Source organism: Sciurus carolinensis, chromosome 4 (genome assembly GCF_902686445.1).
Source record: "Sciurus carolinensis chromosome 4, mSciCar1.2, whole genome shotgun sequence".
Taxonomy (NCBI): domain Eukaryota; kingdom Metazoa; phylum Chordata; class Mammalia; order Rodentia; family Sciuridae; genus Sciurus; species Sciurus carolinensis.
In genome coordinates, this window is record NC_062216.1 from 78,978,209 (window position 1) to 78,997,953 (window position 19,745).

The 19,745-nt window shown below is 36.7% G+C and overlaps 1 protein-coding gene across 1 annotated transcript in view; it reads left to right on the forward strand.

Annotated features, from left to right (window-relative positions):
- Positions 1–19,745, forward strand: part of LOC124982813 (ovostatin-like) — a 77,207-nt gene that overhangs the window by 35,337 nt on the left and 22,125 nt on the right. Inside the window, exons 12-19 of the mRNA XM_047549729.1 lie at positions 1,516–1,674; positions 9,626–9,856; positions 11,714–11,774; positions 12,319–12,464; positions 13,636–13,806; positions 14,601–14,697; positions 17,032–17,146; positions 18,319–18,547. Of these exons, the coding sequence (XP_047405685.1) occupies positions 1,516–1,674; positions 9,626–9,856; positions 11,714–11,774; positions 12,319–12,464; positions 13,636–13,806; positions 14,601–14,697; positions 17,032–17,146; positions 18,319–18,547 (1,209 nt within the window). The remainder of the gene's footprint in view (positions 1–1,515; positions 1,675–9,625; positions 9,857–11,713; positions 11,775–12,318; positions 12,465–13,635; positions 13,807–14,600; positions 14,698–17,031; positions 17,147–18,318; positions 18,548–19,745) is intronic.

A 19,745-nucleotide genomic window follows, 5' to 3' on the forward strand; every position in this document is an offset into this window, starting at 1 on the left:
AGGAATATTAGGTGGTCCTTTGGAGGGCAAGTTTATCACTAGTACTATTTTACCTTTGAGTCATCTGGTGAACATTTCAAAATTTCAGAGGAAAGGGTACCAGGGGGAGCTGTATTTGAACATAAAAATGGAGCAAGGGTGTGGGCTAACAGGAGATTTTCTTCATAAGTGACAGTAGCAGTGTCACCGGACAGCTAAAATAATAGCACTTAAACTTGAAAGACAGAGGATACACATATGTGCCACAAGAAGTATCTGCTAAGAGAGTGTTGCATGCCTGGCCCCTGAAGTCTACTGTGAGCTTACCGCCACTATTCAAGCCCTATTTCAGGGTAGAGACATACAAAGACCCTAGGGACCTTGTGGATTACTCCTTCTGTGACTAGAAAGGGCCCGAGGATCTTTCTGGCTTCAGTGTACTAAGATTAGAACAAATGTCTGTGGGGATCATAGAAGCAGGTTGTCATGTGTCCATGGCCTGGGGATCACTAAGTTGAATTTTTTATGAGGTCAAGCCTTTAAATGAAACTGAATTTAAGAACCATGTATGTGGTGCAGGTGAGGCATGAGTCTACAAGAGCCAACCAGGGACAGAAATGAGAGATGCCTGAACCAATAGGAAAATGATAGGTGCCATAAATATCAGGGCAGGTGATTTGTGGAAATCACATGAGCTGAGAAGAGGGTTTCTGAAGACCATTTTTTTTTTTCTGATGACTGTGGCATTAAATGTTGTTAATAGGGGTGCACTTACAGGTTCATAAGAGGCATAGAAATCAATGCAGGCACTATATCTACTATAAACTTGCAGTTTCGGAAGGGACTTTTTAAGGCTAATACTGCCTGTACCACTAAGACAATGAGAACAAGATTTCTAACTAATAAATGTGATTTAACAGCACTCACTGAAATGTTTTAGGGGGAAAAATTCCAAGTTTTGAATTTTAGAGAATTTGGCTTTGTGTCACTATAAAGAATAGAAGCAATACAGAAGATACAGATTGGGTAGGACACTTAACACATATGAGGAAAAAATGAGAAATTAATATAAGGCAGTAAAAATGATAATGAATATGATGAATTATAAATAAAAATCATGAAAATTTAAATTGAAAATATTTTATTAACAATTAAAAATTATAGATTTGATTTCAGTAGCTAAATGAATGGTTGGGCTAATCATTGAAATAAAGAGAAAAAGAAAGAAGAGAAGGTAAGGTGTAGTAGTAAATCATGGCATTTTGAGGGTCTCTATAATATTTTTATTATAAAGTATTCAGGATACAATTATATATGTGGACTTGAATTTCCAAAGATCTTTATGCGAAGAAGAAATGGAGTTTAGAGTCAACAAAATATGGATGATATAGGTCATGCAGTCCACAGGAAATGGAACTACCCAGGAAGCACACCAGGAGAGAGGAGTGTGTCTATGACACAGCTTGGCAGTTCCATCAAGATTGGTTCTCAAACTTACTAAATGCTTCAGAAATTGCTTTTCTTCCTCTTGTACAGATTAAATTGCTTCATCCTGACAACTCTCCCATCCCAAATGAAGTTGTCCATTTGCACCTAATGGACAAAATTGTGGGAAACTACACCACAGATAAAAATGGTACTGCTCAATTTTCCTTGGACACATCTAAGCTTATGTACCCAAACATCACTTTGAAAGTAAGTTATCCAAAGGCAAGTAGTGAAAAGCAAACAAACGAATAAGCAAAAATATATTGACTAGTTAAGGTTTACATTTATGCTACATTATATTTTTGGAACAGAAATGAAAAAAAGCATGTTGGTATGAATTTAGAGTGCTACAGAATGGTTATATGTTAAAGAAACAGTCTCTATTAAAATAGATGACTATTTTACAAATCCTGAGAAAATACAGGAGAGCATACACATTGAAGTGTACAGAGGAAAATTAGCTGAAAATAAGCCATGCTTCACTTTTATTGTTGAACTAGAAAGAGAATGGCATTTCTATAGAAGGAAATACTTTGGAAACTTTATAATCTATTATCATGGATAATATAAAGAATTTCTCTGGGGGCGGGCCAAGATGGCGGACTAGAGGGCGGCTGCATTTCACGCTGCTCCAGGACGCAAGATTCAAAAGAGGAGATAGTGAGAGACTTGGGACCAACTCAAAGCTGCCGGGTGAGTCTCTCCTGTTGGGGAGGCGTCCCGGATGGGGCGGTAGCCCCGGAACGCAGGGAATTTGTGAAGTGGAGTTGCTCGGCGAGTAGCCCCTCCCCCCGCTGGAGCGGTAAACACGGACAACTGGGATCATCGTAGAGGAGGCGGCTCAGCATAGCGCTTGGACTCGAGCACCCGCTGGGGCTCCGGGTGGCTGCCTGGGGAGGAGCTGCGTGGCGAGCTGTTTGGACCCAGAGTGACCCCTTCCAAACACCGGGGGGTTGCCCGGAGGAGGAGGAGAGGCCCGGCGGGTCGCTTGGGTCTAGGAGTGACTGCATCAGAGCCACGGGCGGTTGCCAGAGGAGGAGCTGCGTGGTGAGCTGTTTGAACTCAGAGTGGGCGCTCCTGAGCGCCAGGGGACTGCCCGGAGGAAGAGGAGGAGCACGGCGGGACGCTTGGTCTGGGAGTGACTGCATCAGAACCACAGGCGGTTGCCAGAGGAGGAGCTGCGTGGTGAACTGTTTGAACCCAGAGCGAGCGCTCCTGAGTGCCGGGAGGTTGCCCGGAGGAGGAGGAGGAGCGCGGCGTGTTGCTTGACCTGGAAGTGACTGCATCAGAGCTGCGGGCGGTTGCCAAAGGAGGAGCTGCGTGAAGAGCTGTTTGAACTCGGAGCAGCTGCTCCAGAACACTGGTGGCCTGCCTGGAGGAGGAGAGCGGTGGGACGCTTAGCCTGGGAGTGACTGCATCAGAACCACAGGCGGTTGCCAGAGGAGGAGGCGAGTGGTGAGCTGATTGGACTAAAAGCAACCGCTCCTGAACACCAGTGGCCTGCCTGGAGGAGGAGCGTGGTGAGTCACCTGGTCTCCGAGCCACCGTTCCTGAACACCTGGGGGACTACCCCAAGGAGGAGGAGGAGGAACAGGGTGGGTCACTTGGACTTGGAGTGACTGCCTAGGGCTACGGGTGGTTGGCGGGAGGAGGAGACCTGAAGTGAGTTGTTTGGATTCCTAGTGACTGCGTCGGAAACCGGGCGGCTGTCCGGAGGAGGAGGTGTGTGGCGGGTCTCTGTGTCTTGGAGCTATTGTACGGGGCTCCAGGTGGTGGCTCAGGGGAGGGGCTGCATAGCCAGGCGATTGGTGCAGAGCAGGGTCCCAGGAGCTAGGTGGCTTCTTGCTGGAAGAGCCGCACAGAGACACGCCTAGGGGCGGAGCGAAGTTTCCAGGGACGGCGGGCAGATTCTCTGGGAGAGGCAGCCTAAGGAGACTCGCCTGCGAAGGGTGAGGCTCCCAGGCCCAGGACGTAGGTCCGGGCCCCTGGGATTGTTGCAGAAGAAGACAGCCCAGCCCAGGTGGTAGTTGTAGATTGAGGGGAACCTCTAGGAGGGCAACTGACCTAGCGAGACGTCCCCACCGAGTGACTCTTCCCGGCCGGGGGAGGTTTTCCCACAGGGACGGTAAAGCCAGAGACATAGGCACAAACAGGCCTTGCCTCAGCCCAGCAGTCTACTTCCCCATTGGATGACCATTGGTCAACAAGTGGAGGCACCTCCGCCCACTAGCAGGGAATATACGCCACCTGAGGGTTACCACACCTAGAGAGGCAGCTTCTTCGTGGAGCTCTGCATTATCAACCTCCTCCAAGACTTCAGGCTACTGAAGGATAAGAGGGGATATACTAGCAATCTTCAGGGACATTATAAGTTGATAGAGGAAATCTGCAATATCTTAATGACCCACTGATCCCTGAACAATATGAGAAAACAAGGGAAGAAAATGCCCCAAACAAATCTAGATGTTACATCAATAAAATCCAACGACAGCATGGCAGAAGAAATGACAGAAAGGGAGTTCAGAATGTACATAATTAAAATGATTAGGGAAGCAAACGATGAGATGAAAGAGCAAATGCAGGCATTGAACGATCGCACCAATCGACAGTTAACAGAGCAAATTCAGGAAGCAAAAGATCATTTCAATAAAGAGTTAGAGATATTGAAAAAAAACCAAACAGAAATCCTTGAAATGAAGGAAACAATAAACCAAATTAAGAACTCCATAGAAAGCATAACCAATAGGATAGAACAGCTGGAAGACAGAACTTCAGATATTGAAGACAAAATATTTAACCTCGAAAACAAAGTTGAACAAACAGAGAAGATGGTGAGAAATCATGAACAGAATCTCCAAGAACTATGGGATATCATGAAAAGGCCAAATTTGAGAATTATTGGGATTGAGGAAGGCTTAGAGAAACAAACCAAAGGAATGAACAATCTATTTGAAGAAATAATATCAGAAAATTTCCCAAATCTGAAGAATGAAATGGAAAATCAAGTCCAAGAGGCTTATAGGACTCCAAATACACAAAATTACAACAGACCCACACCAAGGCACATTATAATGAAAATACCTAACATACAAAATAAAGACAGAATTTTAAAGGCTGTGAGAGAAAAGAACCAAATTACATTCAGGGGGAAGCCAATACGGATATCAGCAGATTTTTCAATCCAGACCCTAAAAGCTAGAAGGGCCTGGAACAACATTTTTCAAGCTCTGAAAGAAAATGGATGCCAACCAAGAATCTTATACCCAGCAAAACTTACCTTCAAATTTGACGATGAAATAAGATCATTCCACGATAAACAAAAGCTAAAAGAATTTACAAAAAGAAAGCCAGCATTACAGAACATTCTCAGCAAAATATTTCATGAGGAAGAGATAAAAAACAAAGAAGCAAATCAGCAAAGGGAGGAATTATCCTAAAGGAACTGTCAAATAAAGGAGGAACCAAGATGTGTCAAAAATTTTAAATATGAACCAAATGACTGGGAATACAAATCATATCTCAATAATAACCCTGAATGTTAATGGCCTGAATTCATCAATCAAAAGACATAGACTGGCAGATTGGATTAAAAAGAAAGATCCAACAATATGTTGCCTGCAAGAGACTCACCTCATAGAAAGAGATACCCATAGACTAAAGGTGAAAGGATGGGGAAAAACATACCATGCACATGGACTCAGCAAAAAAGCTGGAGTATCCATCCTCATTTCAGATAATGTGGACTTCAAGCCAATGTTAGTTAGAAGGGATAAAGAAGGACATTTCATACTGCTTAAGGGAAGCATAAATCAGCAAGATATAACAATCATAAACATCTATGCCCCAAACAGTGGCTCATCCATGTATGTTAAACAAATCCTTCTCAATTTTAGAAACCAAATAGACCATAACACAATAATACTAGGTGATTTTAACACGCCTCTTTCACCACTGGACAGATCTTCCAAACAAAAATTGAACAAAGAAACCATAGATCTCAATAACACAATCAATAATTTAGACTTAACAGACATTTATAGAATATACCATCCAACCAAGAGCGAATACACTTTCTTCTCAGCAGCACATGGATCCTTCTCTAAAATAGACCATATATTATGCCACAAAGCTAATGTCAGCAAATACAAGAAGATAGAGACACTACCTTGTATTCTATCAGATCATAATGGATTGAAGTTACAAATTAATGAAAGAGTAAAAAAACAGAAACTACTCCAACACCTGGAGATTAAACAATATGCTACTATATGATGAATGGATACAGAAGATATTAGGAAGGAAATTAAAAAATTCTTAGAGGTAAACGAGAACAAAGAAACAACATATCAAAATCTCTGGGACACTATGAAAGCGGTACTTAGAGGAAGATTTATTTCATGGAGCGCATTTAATAAAAGAAGTAAAACTCAAAAAATAAATGACCTAACACTACAACTCAAAGCCCTAGAAAAAGAAGAACAGACCAACACCAAAAGTAGTAGAAGACAGGAAATAGTTAAACTGAGAGCTGAAATCAACGAAATTGAAACGAAAGAAACAATACAAAAAATTGACAAAATAAATAGTTGGTTCTTCGAAAAAATAAACAAAATTGATAAACCTTTAGCCACACTAACAAAGAGAAGACGAGAGAAAACCCAAATCACTAAAATTCGGAATGAACAAGGAAATATCACAACAGACACGACCGAAATACAAAACATAATTAGAAGCTATTTTGAAAATCTATACTCCAACAAAATAGAAAATTTCGAAGACATCAACAGGTTTCTAGAGACATATGAATTGCCTAAACTGAACGAGGAGGACATACACAATTTAAATAGACCAATTTCAAGTAATGAAATAGAAGAAGTCATCAAAAGCCTACCAACAAAGAAAAGTCCAGGACCAGATGGGTTCTCAGCCGAGTTCTACAAAACTTTTAAAGAAGAACTCATTCCAATACTTCTCAAAGTATTCCAGAAAATAGAAGAGGAGGGAACTCTCCCAAACTCATTCTATGAAGCCAATATTACCCTGATTCCTAAACCAGACAGAGACACATCGAGGAAAGAAAATTTCAGACCAATATCCTTAATGAACATCGACGCAAAAATTCTCAACAAAATTTTAGCAAATCGCATACAAAAACATATAAAAAGATAGTGCACCATGATCAAGTGGGTTTCATCCCAGGGATGCAAGGTTGGTTCAACATCAGAAAATCAATAAATGTCATTCACCATATCAATAGACTTAAAGTCAAGAATCACATGATTATTTCGATAGATGCAGAAAAAGCATTTGATAAAATACAGCACCCCTTCATGCTCAAAACACTAGAAAAAATAGGGATAGTGGGAACATTCCTTAACATTGTAAAGGCCATCTACGCTAAACCCATAGCTAATATCATTCTAAATGGTGAAAAACTGAAAGCATTCCCTCTAAAAACTGGAACAAGGCAGGGATGCCCTCTTTCACCACTTCTATTCAATATCGTCCTTGAAACTCTAGCCAGAGCAATTAGACAGACCAAAGAAATTAAAGGGATACGAATAGGAAAAGAAGAACTCAAACTATCCCTATTTGCTGATGATATGATGGTATACTTAGAGGAACCAGGAAATTCCACCAGAAAACTTTTAGATCTCATAAGTGAATTCAGTAAAGTAGCGGGATATAAGATCAATGCACATAAATCTAAGGCATTTTTATATATAAGCGATGAATCTTCAGAAAGAGAAATTAGGAAAACTACCCCATTCACAATAGCTTCGAAAAAAATAAAGTATTTGGGAATCAATCTCACAAAAGAGGTGAAAGACCTCTACAATGAGAACTACAGAACACTAAAGAAAGAAATTCAAGAAAACCTTAGAAGATGGAAAGATCTCCCATGTTCTTGGATAGGAAGAATTAATATTGTCAAAATGGCCATACTACCAAAAGTGCTATACAGATTCAATGCAATTCCAATTAAAATCCCAATGATGTACCTTACAGAAATAGAGCAAGCAATTATGAAATTCATCTGGAAGAATAAAAAACCCAGAATAGCTAAAGCAATCCTTGGCAGAAAGAGTGAAGCAGGGGGTATCGCAATACCAGATCTTCAACTCTACTACAAAGCAATAGTAACAAAAACGGCATGGTATTGGTACCAAAATAGAAAGGTGGATCAATGGTACAGAATAGAGGACACGGACACAAACCCAAATAAATACAATTTTCTCATACTAGACAAAGGTTCCAACAATATGCAATGGAGAAAAGATAGCCTCTTCAACAAATGGTGCTGGGAGAATTGGAAATCCATATGCAACAGAATGAAACTAAACCCATATCTCTCACCATGCACGAAACTAAACTCAAAATGGATTAAGGATCTCGGAATCAGACCAGAGACCTTGCATCTTATAGAAGAAAAAGTAGGTCCAGAGCTTCAACATGTCGGCTTAGGACCAGACTTCCTCAACAGGACTCCCATAGCACAAGAAATAAAAGCAAGAATTAATAACTGGGATAGATTCAAACTAAAAAGCTTTCTCTCAGCAAAGGAAACTATCAGCAATGCAAAGAAAGAGCCTACAGAGTGGGAGAAAATCTTTACCAATCATACTTCAGATAGAGCGCTAATCTCCAGAATCTATAAAGAACTCAAAAAACTCTACACCAAGAATGTAAATAATCCAATCGACAAATGGGCTAAGGAAATGAATAGACACTTCACAGAAGAAGATATACAAGCAATCAACAAACATATGGAAAAATGTTCAACATCTCTAGTAATAAGAGAAATGCAAATCAAAACCACCCTAAGATTCCATCTCACCCCAATTAGAATGGCAATTATCAAGAATACAAGCAACAACAGGTGTTGGCGAGGATGTGGGGAGAAAGGTACACTCTTACATTGCTGGTGGGGCTGCAAATTAGTGCAGCCACTCTGGAAAGCAGTGTGGAGATTCCTTAGAAAACTTGGAATGGAACCACCATTTGACCCAGCTATCCCACTCCTTGGCCTATACCCAAAGGACTTAAAATCAGCATATTACAGAGATACAGCCACATCAATGTTCATAGCTGCCCAGTTCACAATAGCCAGATTGTGGAACCAACCTAGATGTCCTTCAATTGATGAATGGATAAAGAAAATGTGGTATATATATACAATGGAATATTACTCAGCCATAAAGAACGATAAAATTATGGCATTTGCAGGCAAATGGATGAAACTGGAGAATATCATGCTAAGTGAGATAAGCCAATCTCAAAAAACCAAAGGAAGAATGATATCGCTAATAAGTGGATGATGACACAGTAATGGGGGGTGGGAAGGGTTAGTGTTGGGGTTGGAGTTGGGTTTAGGGAGGGGGGCAGGAATGGAGGAAGGAAGGACTGTATAGATGGAGGGGAAGGGTGGGAGGGGAGGGGGGAAGGGAAAAAATGGCAGAATGAATCAAACAACATTACCCTATGTAGATTTATGATTACACAAATGGTATGCCTTTACGCCATGTACAGACAGAGAAACAACATGTATCCCATTTGTTTACAATTTTATAATAAAAAAAAAAAAAAAAAAAAAAAAAAAAAAAAAAAAAAGAATTTCTCTGGACACAATCAAGAGAAGTAACCTAGTATCTTGAATAAGTTAGTAATGACTAAATGTCAAGTTTTCCTAGATATTTTTAAAGGACCTCACAGACTTTTGTATTTGGCAATGGTAATTGAGCATAGTTAGATTAATCTCCTTGCTCTATTTGATAAAAACTTATTTTCAATCTTTCAGCAAAACTCCATTATGTTATTACTATCAACATCAACTGATGTATGCATTCACAGGTTCTTCATATAACATTGAGAGATATAATGATATACACACTAATAAAAACATAATTTTAGTACAGAGCACAGTGAAACATTTGGTGTAATATTACTGAAACAGGATTTAAATAGTAAATTATATAATGTAGTGGTCATTCTAGAGTATAACTGGAAAGTGGGATTGAGGGATTCAGTTAGACTTTGAAGAATGGTCCTGAAATTTTCCTAGAGATAGAGCAGCATGATGATAAACCATCTTTCCAAATATTCTTTCACTTATTCTTTCTTTTTACCTTAAAATAACTAAATTTAATTCTCCATCTAGGCAACCTACAAGGACAATGAGAATTGCCATGCACAGGGTTGGGTGTTGCCTCAATACCCACAGGCAGAGTACTTTGTGACCCGATTTTACTCCAGGACTAATAGCTTCCTAAAGATTGTCCCAGAGATGGAAGAACTGAAGTGTGACCAGCAGAAGCAGGTGACAGTGCACTACCTCCTCAACATGGAAGACCTTGAAGACAAAACCTATACAGTGAACTTCAATTATTTGGTATGAACTGAAACTATTCTGCCCAAACTAGAATTGCTTCTTGACTTTCACTAGGTCTTTGAACCTAGTACAAATCCTTTAGCTTGAATATCATGAAAAAGGTCAAAGTAAACATAGAAGAAAAAGCTTACGTAACTTAAAAATTTAAAGTTCCAGTTTTAAATTAAAAAATATAAGAGGAACCACACAGAGCATGTTACCATAACCTGGATGCAGTCCATCGTCCTTGCCGCTCTTCTTCATAGTTACCCATTTTTTAAAAAAATTACCTCTCACATTTTTTTTTCTTTCTTTAAGCATTTCTACAAACATTAAAATATTTTAGACCAGTAAGTCTAGACACCAAATTCTCAGAATAGACAATGTATAACTCCACTGAATCCCTTAGCTAAGCTGACTGTGGTTCCCTTAGGTGATGGGGGTGGGGGTGCTGGTTGTGGAGGAAGGTCCTAGCAGGACCAGGTGAGAGATCTGGGGAACTCAGAGAAGTGACTCTACCAACCAGTACTGACATTCTTCAGCATTTCAACAGCAATATTGCCATAAGGGTGTGCAAGGAATATCAAACATCCTTGGGTGAGAAGCTGAGCCTCTTAACTAGTCTGCATGTAGACACTCAAACATCTCCCTACGCTTGTGTCTCTCTTCCCTGCTGCCGCACCCTGCCCATCTCAGTATCCAATAGCTCCCACCCCAGAGTGAGCCCCCTTTTAGGTCTGAGGGTGAACTGGTTTATTCCTCGTCAATTTCACTCTTGAAACAGCTTAAGGTCAACCCTTCCCTGCTCTGATAATGCTTTTCTAGGTACCTCTCCTGATTTCCATTTAAAATAGAAAGTTTGCCTTTCCCTTCTTCCCTTCCTCCCTCCCTAATTCTGGAAATTTCAAGTGATTTTTTTTCCAAAGCAACTTGGGTTATTTCAATCCTCTAATAGAAATACATTCTGTAATTTCCTGTCTCTATTTTGCCTGCTTAGGGCTGCAGACTAGCCAGCTTCATTCTGCATCATTCTTCTTTGGCTCTCTCTACTGAGGCTCACAGGCCTGTTGTTTCTATGACAAGCCATGTTCTTGTCTACCTCAGGAGCTTCTCACATCCTTTTCTGACTGTTCATAACCATCTTTTTTCCCATGTGCTGGCACTGCACCCACACTACCTGTACCCCATTTTCCTAGTTGATCCCTCTCATCATTTCTCTCTCAGGTTAAATGAAATTTTCTAATCCCCCTGGTAATTCAAGTCTTACTCCATACACTTTCACAGTACATTATTGTTATCTATAGTCACCTACTGTCCAGAAGCACACCAGAATTCTTGTTCCTAACTGTACCTTAGTACCCACTGATCAACCTCTTGCCATCCCTTCCTCCTTCTGACTCGCCCAGCCTCTGGTCATTCTACTCTCAACTTCTATGAGATCAACATTTTTAGATTCCACATGAGTGAAATCACACAGTACTGGCTTAATTCATTCAATGATCTCCAGTTCCTTCCATGTAGCAATAACATGAGAGTCTCTTGATAATGCCTCTGTGGACTTTGTTCCACTAAAGTAAATAAATTTAAGTATAATTCAGGAATTGCAAATATGAATGAAAGTTTTTCACCTGGTTACAGGAACTGATTTGGAATGTGTAACATTAATTGTTTTTACAGGAAATTTAACCATGAATCTTAAATTCTCTTGAAGATTGTTAATAGGATTATAAACTCATGTATTTGTATCCTGAGTTCACTGGTAAACATTTTCAGTTATGTTGTTCAGACTAAGAAAACAGAAAAATCATATATATTTATAATTAAGTATAGTTTGGTTTCTATTCCACAAACTTTATCACAATATTTTCTTTCTCCTAGGTGATTGCAAAAGGCGTAATTGTTCTTCATGGGCAACAGAAAATGGAGAAGAAAGATGCTTGTGAGATTTCTAATTTGAGCATGGGATTTTATGCAAATAGAATGTTTTAGCTGGGGTATATTTTACATATTTCTTTAAAAGTCACAGCCTTCACTTTTTAGGACTACAAAAGCCAAATCACCCTTGGAGATTATGCAAGCTAAAAGAATAGGCAAAATGTCACACAAAAAATGATCAGTTAATAAGTATTTATAATGCTAACTATATTTAAAGCATCTTTATATGAGAGAAAGCAATCATTCCCTCTCTTTCTCTTCCAAGAATTACAGTTAAGTATTTGTTCACTCAATTAGGAAGGAATAAACAATGAAACAAAATAAAACTTTAGGGTTTAAGGTACTAAGAAATGTCCAACTAATCCTTCCTTGTATAATTTACAGAACAAGTTATGAACTCCTCCTAAAAAGTTTCCATAAATTAAATGTGTTAGATTGGGGCAGTCTCATTCATTGGCGGAGGCTGGGATGTCTAGGAAGCTTTCTACAAGATGGCAGTCAACTGTTTTACCAAGGCGCATCTTCAGTTTGAGCTTTTCTTTCCCCAGCTATGAAAGGAGTATTTTCTGTACCTATAGACGTTAGTGCCCAGCTAGCTCCTTCTGCAGTTATGCTGGTCTATAGCTTGCATCCTGAAGGAGAAATGATTGTTGACACCACCCGATTCCAAATTGAGAAATGCTTCAAAAATAAGGTGAGGAAAAAAGGGGAAAAAGACTCTTTTTCAGATTTGTTTAACTTATTGGAAAATTAAATCAATTTTGAAATGTGTTGGGCTTCTACCTCCATTTATTCTGAGTTCAAAATAAAAAATGAAAGCTAGAATTTTAGTTAATATGTTAGACAATCAAAAAGTGTCAGGATTATGCATTCACTTTGGATGTCTTTCCCATCCTTCTAAGTTACAGGCGTCATTAGAAGAGTAAATCAGAGAACGCTTCCAACTTGTGTGTTTGAAAATTAAAAATAATGAAAGATGATTCTTCTCAAATGATTTGAAATCCCTTCGCCCTTTTGTTTGTTTTTATTTCCAGGTCAACTTAAAATTTTCTGAAGAAAAAAGTTCACCAGGATCTGCTATCAGTCTTCAAGTCTCAGCTACTTCAAATTCTCTTTGTGCTCTTTGGGCTATAGATCAAAGTGTATTGCTACTAGGGAATTATGGTCAGCTCTCAGCACAAAGTGTGAGTGCTTGAAACTACCTCAATTTACCACCAAACTGTATAGGTTTGTTTTTACCTTTAGATATAAATGAGAAACCTTAAATAAACTAGGGCACAAAGAAATTTACTGGAATCCAAGGAAAAAACATTTTAGGTTAGAAATCAGATCAAATGAACTTTATTTACTGATTATACTTATTCTCTTATGCTAAAAATTAAATTTACCACTTTTAAAAATGAATTAAATTTTTAAAATATTATTTTTATCCTTTTCAAAATATATAATATTTGCTGAATGTCTACTGTTTGACACATACTATATTGAGTAATTCTGGTATACATTATGTAACTTTATTCTCATACTAGCCATATAACATTAATGTAATTCCCCATTTTGACTAATGAATAATATAGGGGAGATTAATAAATTAACCACGGGTATTGTCTGACAGTGTCTTTGAATGAGCCATTGAAGAATATTGAGACACCCCTTTATCTGGAAGTTATTAAAATCCAATTGAGTATCACGTATCTTTGTTAATTTTATTTCAAAATGATTAAACCAACAATTATGTAACTGACTAAATAATGTTTCAGTCTTTATAGCTCATCTTTCCTAGTGACTCTTTATATATTACTCATAAGAAAAAGAATAAATTGCTTTTTATGAAAATATATAATTAATTCTCTTCTATCACTTAGGTATATAATCAACTATATTATAAGGAACTATATGGCTATTATTTCAAAAGACTTAACTTAGAAGATGGTCCAGTAGTTCCATGTTTGAAAAATGAACAAATCCTTCATCAAGGAATTTATTATGAACCTGCGTTGGCTGACTTTGGAAAAGATGCTTATGATCTTGTGAAGGTAAAATGACTATGCATTAAAATGGTGACTGTGTAACAATATATAAATAAGCTAGGAATGAAAATAAAAATGTCCATTGTGTGAATTTTTAGTACAAGAATTATTAGTCTAATCTATAATTAATATTGATATCTGAGAACTAATATTTCAAAAATATATTTTACAAAAGAACTACTATTTTACATTTGTTATAAATTTAATAAGATAATATTACATGATTATGATAATATAAAAAATTGATAGTCATATTATTAAAAGAAAATTAATACCTGAGAGAATCATCAGTTTCATTGACAATGTTATATGCATTTTATACTGAGTCTCTAATGTAAATACCAAAAACATGTTCCTACGTCTATATTCCAAATTTAAATTCTACTGTATTAAGTTGTAAATATTTTTGAAGTGTTTACAAGTGAGATATTTTCCCTAGTCTAACAAAAATGCCAAATTCAAAGCAGTGACTATACAGTGAAGTAGGATATGAACTGGGGTCTGGTTGGTTTTTTAGTTGTTGTTGTTGTTGTTGTTGTTTTTCTTTTTTGGTCCTCTCTTATGTAAAGGTTTTCATCGCTAGCTGTTAATTATGAAAACAAGGGAAAGACTGTTAAATCTAAGAACCTAGGGAAATGGAAAACACACACCTTACAAAATGGCCATGAAATTCTCTAAATATGTGACCAATAGAGATAGAGAAATAAGTAAGAGAAAGAAATAAAAGCATGTTTAAAAAAACTGATCCAAATGATATCCTGTACTGTCATATGATATAAAATTGATTTTTATCTTGAAAGGCAATAGGATTAAAAGTCTTCACCAATCCTCATCTCCGGAAACCAGTGCTGTGTGAGGATCCCAAACATCCCGGCTATGCTGATGAAAATTACTCAAGTGAGTTGTGGTATAATGTGAAAGAGAGATGACAGCTTACAGTCTTGTAATTCATCTAAACTGCTGTGGGCAAGAGAGGAGGATGTTGTTTTGTTTTGCTTTGGTTTTTAACTCATTCAATGTGACTGTCATAGCAAATGCTAGAAATATAGTGAGAATACAGCAGGCATATCTTTATACTCATGGAGTTTAAATTGAATTTGGGATCCTGCCTATACACAAATGACATAATTTCAGATGGTCATAAGTGCCCTGATAGCTAATATTTATTGAATGGTTGCTTTGTACCAAGCCATGTTTTAACCATTTTACATATATCAACCAACTTGCTCATCACAGGCTATAAGTTAGAAACTGTTATCTTCAGTTTGGCAGAGAGAAAAAGGAAGCACAGGGAGGTGAGGTAATTTACCCAATGCCACAGACAAGTGACAGAGATGGGTTTGTGATCCAGGCATTCTGGTCCCAAGTCATATTACATTAGCACTATGTTGTACTCTCTCTCAAAGAACTACTATAAAGAAAATAAAACGATAGAAGGGAAGAGAGCAAACCATGAGGATGCTGTTTCAAATAAGGTAGTCAGCAAAACCCTCTGTGAAGAGGCAACCTTTGATCAGAAACTGAATGATGTCAAGTTCTATATAAAGAAATATCTGGAAATTTTTAAAAATATGAAGACATGATACAAAAAAAGGAAAACAAATAGATTAAACTACATGAAAAGCTTATATAATTTCACTAGTAATCAGGAAAAATAATTAAAAGAACATCAAGAAATCAGTTCGCATACATGCTAATAGCAAAAAGAAGAGAAAGCAAAAGTCAAATAGCAATTGTTCCAATGCACAAAATGGGAGCACCCCACACGCTGCAGGAAAAACCATAAGTTGGCACAGCTATATGTGGGTGAAAACCCTTAAGCCAATATGATCTACCTTCTAACACAGCAATCTCAGAAATACACCAAAGTATTTTATTCAAGTTCACAAGTGGCCTTGAACGTTATGGGATATCTAGCACATTGTCATGTGTGCTGCCATAGGATGGAGACAATCCAGGGAACTATTACTAAAAGAATGGATTAAAATCACACAGTGACTGCATGCTGTGGAATGTTTTATAACATTCAGAAATAGCATGGATATGATTTAAGACCAGTTTTACGTGGGGAATAAAGAACATCGTAACATCCAAATTATAATATCATTTCCCTTAGTGAAAAATAGATGAATATTCTCAACAAAATTTCAAGTATATATACATAGTGAGTATATATAAAAAATAACTAGATTGCTAGTGGAGGGGAATAGTTCTTCAGGGAAAAGAGATTGGAAATGTTTAAATTTTTATATATTATATATGCTAATAATATATTACTTTTATGTGTACTTACAGATTAGTAGAAATATGGGCTAAAATTAGCAAACAGAAATTGACACAGATCATAGTCTGCATGCAAGATTATCCAGTCACATCTAAAATAATCAGGAGACCATCCAGATGAGAGACCATTGAAATTTAAAATGTACACACAAAGCCTCCCATAGACTATGTTCTCAGGACTAAAAATTATAAGCTCCTGAGCAATCTGTAAGCTTTGAAAGGCTATGAAAAGTTAACAACAAAAAGGAAGCTACCTTGAAAGCTAAATGAGTGATAAGAAAATTGAGTGATAAGAAAAATATATGAAAATGAATATTGTATCCTTAAGGTATTTAGAGAGATGAAGGGAGCATTGGTGGTAAAATCAAAGGAACTTTTTGTTTTTTGCCTTTTAATTATTTTGTTGGATGAAGTGTTCCCATACTAGTTGTGTAGAAGATGTTTAAATACAATGACAAAATATCAATGACAATTGCAGGGATAAATAATTAATATTCTCCTGACTTTTTAATAAGCATTTATAAAATATTCATGGGTTATTTATCAAACATAAGACATACATAGAAATAGAATCTTAAAGCTTTATCAAAGTTTTTTGTGAGGATTGAATGAGTTAATTATGAAAAGCACTTTCAATACTGAGAAATAGCAATAATTCTATAAAGTGATGACTGCTATTATTATTAAATATTGCCCTCAAAATATAACTTCATTTATTAAGAGATGAGTTTTTGGATGTGAACTAACTAATAATTTGTTGCCTTCCTCCTAATATGTTGTATTTTATTTTATTAAGACTTGTAAATTTACAAATAATAATCTTATATATTCATGAGGTACAATTAGATATTTCAATATATAGTGAGCAAATCAGGCTATTTAACATACCTTTTGCCTTAAAATTTATAATTTCTTTATGGTAAGAACATTTAACATCTTCTACTTTAGCTATTGCTGCAGGACTAACAGAATCAGATTCTGAACGTGACTTTGGTGGATTTTATACTGAAACACTGAGGAAATCATTTCCCGAAACTTGGGTTTGGAATCTTATTACAACTGAGTGAGTTTTTAAATTATTATTGTTTTTCTTCATTTAATTTTTCTTTTTGCTTGAGTGAGAGACAGTATTCATAATGCTTATAAGCCTTCACAAAATGAGAATTCCCTAAAGACTGAAAATTAGGAGAGTGTCAAACTTCTGCCAAACCTCTGAGAGGTTTCCACTAAATTCTTTTCTTTCTTTCACTTTCTCCTTTCTTTCATGTTTTCTTTACTTATTTTTCTTACTCTGTTGCTTTTTTTATCATTTACTTTCATAAGAACTTGACTTTGTTGAAAGGACAGTTGTATATAAAATACTCAGGAATTTTCTTTTTTGTTGTATGACATGATGAACCTGAGACTCATCAAGTACATAGGGTTGTAAGGGAGACAGGAGAAATAATAGGAAATAAAATTTTAAGAAAGCAAAAGAGAGGGGAACAAAGTAGAAATAATGAAAAGAAGGAAGATAGGGAGGAAGAGAGGTTAAGAAAGATGAGTTTCTAAACAGCACCCAAAAGATTCAAGTACAAGGCTGATGTGCACATTTTAAACTTGAAAACTACCTATGTAACTCAGATTTCCTTGCTTATCACTAAATTTGGGCAAATGCACTATGAATTACTTTAAGTACATTGAAAGTAGACTAAACTAGTCACTAAATTATGTCTTCTGTGTAAAATATATTAAATGAGTCCTTAATACATGTATCCTGCCCACTCAACATTTCTAAATGCTTTGATATTTGAGAAAATTCATGGTGTCCACCAATAACAAAGATAAAAATATATACGGATAAAAGCATCTTTCTCAGTATTCTATAAGAAAGTGAGAGATTTATGTCTATGTCAAGTACTTAAGTAGTTTGTAATTTGGTAGGAATTGTAAGCATCAGTAAAATGTAGAGTTAAAAGGATGAGATCACAAAATTAAGAAACAGAGTAGAGGCAAAGGTAACTTGGTACTACAATAAGATCATCTAATGTCCAGAACACAAAGACTTGATTTTGAGCTTCTTCATAGATTAAGTAACATGGAACAAACAGAGAAAGGAGAGGATAAAAAGAGGATTTGTCTACTGTAGTTTAATAACTGAACAGTAAAAGTAAAGTAAACCTTTGAATAGATGGAATGAGGTGATGATATGGTGACAGCTCCTTTCTTCAGTGTTACCTGAATCTCCTCTTTTAGCTCCACAGGAATAGCCAACCTTGGTCTGACGGTTCCTGACACCATTACACAATGGAAGGCCAGTGGATTCTGCATGAGTGACAAAATTGGATTTGGCATCTCTCCAACCATCTCCCTGACAGCTTTTCAGCCCTTCTTTGTTTCCCTCACTTTACCCTATTCAGTGGTTCAAGGAGAAGCATTCACCCTAAAAGCCACTGTGTTCAACTATCTGAACAAAAGTGTTCAGGTATTAACTCAAGTCTTAATAATATATATCTTAGTAATAATATACCTTTCCATTGTAATAATATACGCTTCCAGGTATATTATCTTCAAATATCAGTATTATGAACCTGTCTTTCCTAAGCTTTTGAGCACATTAACCAACCTTTCAGTGAGGGGTTTAGAAATACAAATTACCATATCTGGGTGACTGAACATAGAACTTAAGACAAGCTTTATGTTGTAAGTCATCTTTTCTGTTTGTGAGAGGAAGATGGATGGGCAGATGAGATGAAGAGATACATGGTACCTCCATTCTTCAACATATTCAAAAACAAAACAATTTCATATTGAAAAAAAGCTCAGACATTTAAACCTGAATTCATATCTTAGTTTTAATAGTTTTTAGTTCTGTTTCTTTGAACAAAGTTTACCCCTTTTTTAGTCTCAGATTAGGAGTGGGTAAAAATGGTATCAGTAATAGGTATTTCACTTTGTTCTTATGAGAAATGAATGAGATTAATACAAACAGTCTTGTACAAAACACTGCAAATAGACTTTGGGTTTATTTTCCTCACCCCAGGAAGAATGGCAGTCATCAAAAATACAAGTAATAACAAATGCTGGAGAGGATGTGGATAAAAAAGAAACACTTAAACTATCGGTGGGATTGTAAATTAGTAAAACAACTATGAAAATCAGTATAGAGGTTCCTTAAAAGGCTAGGCATGGAACCACCATATGATCCAGCTATACCACTCCTTGGAATTTATCCTGAAGAATTAAAGTCATCATACTACAGTGATACATGAATATCCATGTTTATAGTCACACAATTCACAATAGCTGAATTATGGAACCAACCTAGGTGTCCATCAATGGGTGAATGGATAAAGAAAATATGTTATATATACATGATAGAGTTTTATTCAGCCATAAAGAAAAATAAAATTATGTCATTTGAAGGAAAATGGGTGGAACTTGAGATCATTTTGTCAATCCTTTATTGACACCCATTTATTGGGTCAAAGTCACCAAACAATAGGTACATCATGATATACTCAAAATGCCAAGTAATAAAAATGATCAAAATATTTTTACTTTAACTGATACTATTTACTGAAAAGATTAAAGGGGTTTGTAGGTCGAGTTCAGTGATAGAGTATTTGTTGGGCATATGCAAATCCCTGGGTCCAATCCCCAGAAAAAAATAAAAATAAATT